Source organism: Gadus morhua, chromosome 2 (assembly GCF_902167405.1).
Source record: "Gadus morhua chromosome 2, gadMor3.0, whole genome shotgun sequence".
In the NCBI taxonomy this organism is placed as follows: domain Eukaryota; kingdom Metazoa; phylum Chordata; class Actinopteri; order Gadiformes; family Gadidae; genus Gadus; species Gadus morhua.
The window spans coordinates 19,576,006-19,580,931 of NC_044049.1; the positions used below are offsets into that span (position 1 = coordinate 19,576,006).

The 4,926-nt window shown below is 47.2% G+C and overlaps 1 protein-coding gene across 1 annotated transcript in view; it reads right to left on the reverse strand.

The window, feature by feature from the left end:
- Positions 1-4,285, reverse strand: part of LOC115535295 (beta-galactoside-binding lectin) — a 5,089-nt gene extending 804 nt beyond the window's left edge. Inside the window, exons 1-3 of the mRNA XM_030346368.1 lie at positions 4,040-4,285; positions 1,499-1,578; positions 371-539 (exon numbers count right to left, since the gene is read on the reverse strand). Of these exons, the coding sequence (XP_030202228.1) occupies positions 371-539; positions 1,499-1,578; positions 4,040-4,045 (255 nt within the window). The 5' untranslated portion in view covers positions 4,046-4,285. The remainder of the gene's footprint in view (positions 1-370; positions 540-1,498; positions 1,579-4,039) is intronic.
- Positions 4,286-4,926: the final 641 nt, after the last annotated feature.

Below are 4,926 nucleotides of genomic sequence, written 5' to 3' on the forward strand. Positions count from 1 at the left end.
TCCCTGAAGTAGGTCATAGCTCTGCTGAGCAGCAGCTCTTACACACAACAGCGCTTCTGCCAACACAACAAACCCAAACACACTCTGTGCTCTCCGTGTGCCCTGTGCGGCTCTCTGTCAAGGCTCACATTCACCGGCATTCTTTGACCACGCACAAAGGCTCTGCATATTTACAGTTGGATTATGAAGTCTCAAAAGTGGAGCACCAAACTTAAGCTGACGAGAGTCTGGATGATGACCCTTATCAAGAAATAAATCAATTGATCTGATCAATCGCTAATCAATCAATACATCCTAATCCGCCTCCAGAAAGGATCCTCATCGTGCTCCCTCTCCGAGGTCCCCAGATCAGCTCTCCCCCCTCCCTCACCTTGAAGAGCTCGTCGTAGTTGAAGGGGAACCCCCCCTGGCGGACCTCGGCCCCCCAGACCCCCGCCTGGTAGGAGTTGCAGACCACCACCCTCTCGTCTCCGTGGGCGGTGAACCGCACGTTCATGTGGAGCGCGTGGTCGGCCCCCGAGCTGATGTTCAGAGCAAAGCTGAGAGGAGGAGGAGGGGGAGCAATAGGAGGAGAAAGAGGAGGGGGAAGAAGTGAAAGAGGAGGAGGAAGAGGAGGAGGAGGAACAGGAGGAGGAGGAGGAGGAACAGGAGGAGGAGGAGGATGAGGAAGAGGAGGAGGAAGCATAGGAGGAGGAAGAGGAGGACAAAGAAATGGAAGAGGAGGAGGAGGAGGAGGAAGAGGAGGAGGAGGAGGGGGGGAGAAATGGAAGAGGGAGAGGAGGAGGACGAAGAGGAGGAAGAAGTGGAGGAAGAGGAGGAAGAGGAGGCGGAAGAAGTGGAAGAGGAGGAGGAAGAGGAGAAGGAGGAGGAAGAAGAGGAGGAGGAAGAGGTAGAGCAAGAAGAGGAGGAGGAGGAAGAGGAAGAGGTAGAGGAGGAAGAGGAGGAGGAAGAGGAAGAGGAGGAGGAGGAAGAGAAGGAAGAGGAAGTGGGAGGAAGAGTTGCAAGGTAGATGACTCAATACTAACCTTACTTTACTTTGAGAACCTGAAGAGTATCTGAAGTGTTGTGGATTCTATTTACTAAAGCCTTTACAGTTGGCCTCCAACCCAACCCTCATGGTTAACCTCTGAACTCCAGAGCTGGACTTTGAAAGATTTATATTGCAGTTCAACTTCCTTCAGTAAAGGGACAAAATCGAACAAGGAAAGTTTTCAAGCTTAGATGGACAGATAGATCGAGATATAGATTTATTTTAGGCTTAGGACAAACCCTGTAAAATCCCTACAAATCCCAACATATTATTTTGAAGGTGGCATTTATATTTGGCACTTTTAGTTGCTTTAATCCAAAGTGAATTACAACAAGTGAGGCATTTTTATTAATATTTAGTATTCGGTAAGAAACAAGAAAACGTTGGGCCATCTGCGCTGTTGAGGACACTGCTCCCTAGTGAGTGAAAGAGTTAGGGCGGCGGGATGGTGGATCCACTGATACTCACCATTCAGCACCCGCCTTTGGGACCCCGCTGATGGTCACCGTGTGGCCCACCTTCAGGGACATATTCTTCACAATCATGTCCTGTTATGGGGGAGGGGAGAGAGAGAGAGAGAGAGAGAGAGAGAGAGAGAGAGAGAGAGAGAGGAGGAGAGAGAGAGAGAGAGAGAGAGAGAGAGAGAGAGAGAGAGAGAGAGAGAGAGAGAGAGAGAGAGAGAGAGATAGAGAGAGAGAGGGACAATGGAACAGTTTGATATAGATACACTGGTTTTTTTACAGGTTGAGGATATAGTTTGGGCAAAAGACTTCCTGTGTCCACCACCCCCTGAGTTCAGACCACCATATGTTCTCCATTAGCAGACATGGACCCTCTAAGTCCTTCTGTGCAGCTGGCTCCCCTTCGGCCGGGTTTGGCAGAGAGTGGTGGTGCTGAGTCACTCTTTCCTCCATCACCTCGCTGACAAAGGACAGGGAGCACGGAGAGACCCTGAGCGGGAAGTACTGATTTACTTCTGGAAGATAGAGAGCCATTGTGAAGCATGTTTAATGTGTTCAGTTAAGAGTGTGGGCGTTTTTGTGGGTGTGTTTGTGTGTGTGTGTGTGTGTGTGTGTGTGTGTGTGTGTGTGTGTGTGTGTGTGTACGTGTGTGTGTGTGTGTGCGTGTTGGATCTGTAGCCATAGAGTGTGTGCGTGTGTGTGCGTGTGTGTATTGTCCTCCATCACTGTGCTGTATATACTGTACGTCCCAGGTTCACCCGAGGAACCCGCGACGGCGCTCTAAACGCAGCCTCCAGTCTCTGCAGCAGACATCACTGCACTCTCCTCCTGCTCTGTATCACTTCATTCATCACGCTCCATGTAGCTCTAGGAGCAGAGAACAGTGTGGTGCTACCGCGGTGCTCTCAGAACCAGCGTGGTATTACCGTGGTGCTCTCAGAACCAGCGTGGTATTACCGCGGCGCTCTCAGAACCAGCGTGGTGTTAACGTGGTGCTCTCAGAACCAGCGTGGTGTTAACGTGGTGCTCTCAGAACCAGCGTGGTGTTACTGTGGTGTTACCATGGTGTTCTCAGAACACAGTGGTGTTTCTATGGTGCACTCAGAACCAGCATGATGTTACAGTGGTGCTCTCAGATCCAGCGTGGCATTACCGTGGTGCTCTCAGAGGCTGGCAGCCTGCAAACTGTTCCCCTATCAGTTATCAGAAGTGGCTTTAGACAAATAGAAATACAAAGTCAAGTAGAAGAAGTCTAGATCTGCTGCTGTTCCCATTCTGACTGCTGAACATTCACTTGTTTCAACAGTGGGTCACAAAGCCTGATGCTGCTGCAGTCTGTGTTTTAATACAGTTGAAGGATTTTGGCAAACAGCACTGCAGGATGGAAAGTGATACAAGCACTAGTCTGATGTGGGGCCAAGAACCAGCCCTGAAACGGTTCTGGAGAGAGAGAGAGAAAGCCTTTACATAAACACAGTAATGACAGGATGGAAAAAACACATGAACACGCGTGAGACACATTCCTTCCACATAGGTTTGAGCCGAACCGTAAACTGTGTGCAGCACCCGGCGGTAATGGACGGGCAGACAGCCAGGGTATGTGTGTGTGGGTGTGAGGGTGAGACAGGCCAGCCTGCCTGTCCTCCTCCTCCCATCAGAGTGAGACAGCTGCAGTCTGCCTCATATCTTCATGCAACAGCTGTCCACGAATAGCCTCTTACCATTAGACGAATTCTACGGCTAATTATACTGCCGGTCATTTAAATACTATGTACTACTACGACCACACCTTATTCTAAACCGAGGCCTGCAAGTATACTGAAACTACTCCTGATTCTACTACTAATCTATAGTTCTACTTGCACTTCCTCTTGTTGTACTGGAAGAAGGAAGGTAGTATGAACTCAGTAAGATGTTTGCCACTTTTGTATAGTTAAAGATTCGAAAAAAATATTATAAAAGGTTAACTTTTGCAAACTTAATTGAAAGAATGGACATCATCAAAATATTTTTTTTCATCATCAAATACATCGACATGAGGACCAAAAGGTGTGGCATGCATCCTACAATGATAGAGCAATCCTACACTCACTTTAAATGAGTTACAGTTTAAATGTAACTTTCTTCACACTATCTTTAAAAAGTCGCACAAACGTCAGAGTTTTCACTGGCCAAGTGAATGTATTTAATATACAATATCCCATGTTTAAGCGGTCAGTATTACCAATGATAGGTCTGGATATCTCGATCAATGCCCAAGCCAACAAATACATTGACCATAAAAGGGAATACAACAAATGTACAAAAGCACAAGAGGTTATGAAAACCACGAAGTAGTAATTCCATCACCGCAGGAGACACCTACTGGTTCTGATCCGCTCGTCAGGAGAGGTGCCCACATTTAAACCACGCGTAATGACACACGTAATGACAGCTGTCACTCCGTTCAGAGCAGATCATCAGTAAAACCGCTGAACGAAACAAACACAACTGATGTCGAAAGAAACACAGCAGGGAACAGTAGAAAGACTTGTTTCTTTATACTTACAGTCATTTTGCCTTCCGATCGTTTGAGTTTACGCACAGGGAGGAGAGGAGGGAGCAGATCAGAGATCAGTCGGACAGGACGTCCTGGGAGCTGGGCGTCTATTTATAGCGTGGGAGCAGCGCTTCTGTTTTCGAAATTGAGTGACGTCTTCAGTAACCAATCATGACCCTCCGGACAATTGGGAAACTTATTTGACTGTAGCTACGTGGCCGACTAATCAATTCAAACACCAATGGGAACAGAAGTGAAACAAATGTAGAGATACTATAGGTCTATTTATATTTATGCTGATCTATGTAAGCATTCTAGAGGCGGGCTGGAGGAGGGTGACTCACAGAAATAGATGGACTGTTACCTAGGAGACAAATATTTGGGAGGACAAATGTGCTTTAACTCAATAATGAACGGTGGAATGGATGGGACAAAAGGAGGGCACTGTCACAAATCCAATAATGATCAGTTAGTGCAATATCTCAGAGAAGTCCTGTGTGTCTGTGTGCATGTGTGCATGTGTGTGCGTGTGCTTGTGTGTGTGTGTGTGTGTGTGGGTGTGGGTGTGTGCGTGTGCTTGTGTGTGTGTGTGTGTGTGTGTGGGTGTGTGCGTGTTTGTGTGTGTGTGTGTGTGTGTGTGTGTGTGTGTGTGAGTGTGTGTGAGATGAACTTTACACCATATAAATGTAGGCCCTATTTGTGTTAGAATTGTTCTTGTGTTAGTTCAGGGTGCAACAGTTGCAGCTCTGGGTAACCATCACGATTAAAGCATCATGTGGCACAGAATGAAGTACATTTTGAGTAATATTCTTCATAAAAGTCTTGAGGCAGTCATGAGGCAGAGATGAGTGAAAACATAGGGAAGTACAGCTCTGAAAGAATTAGGATCCAAACAT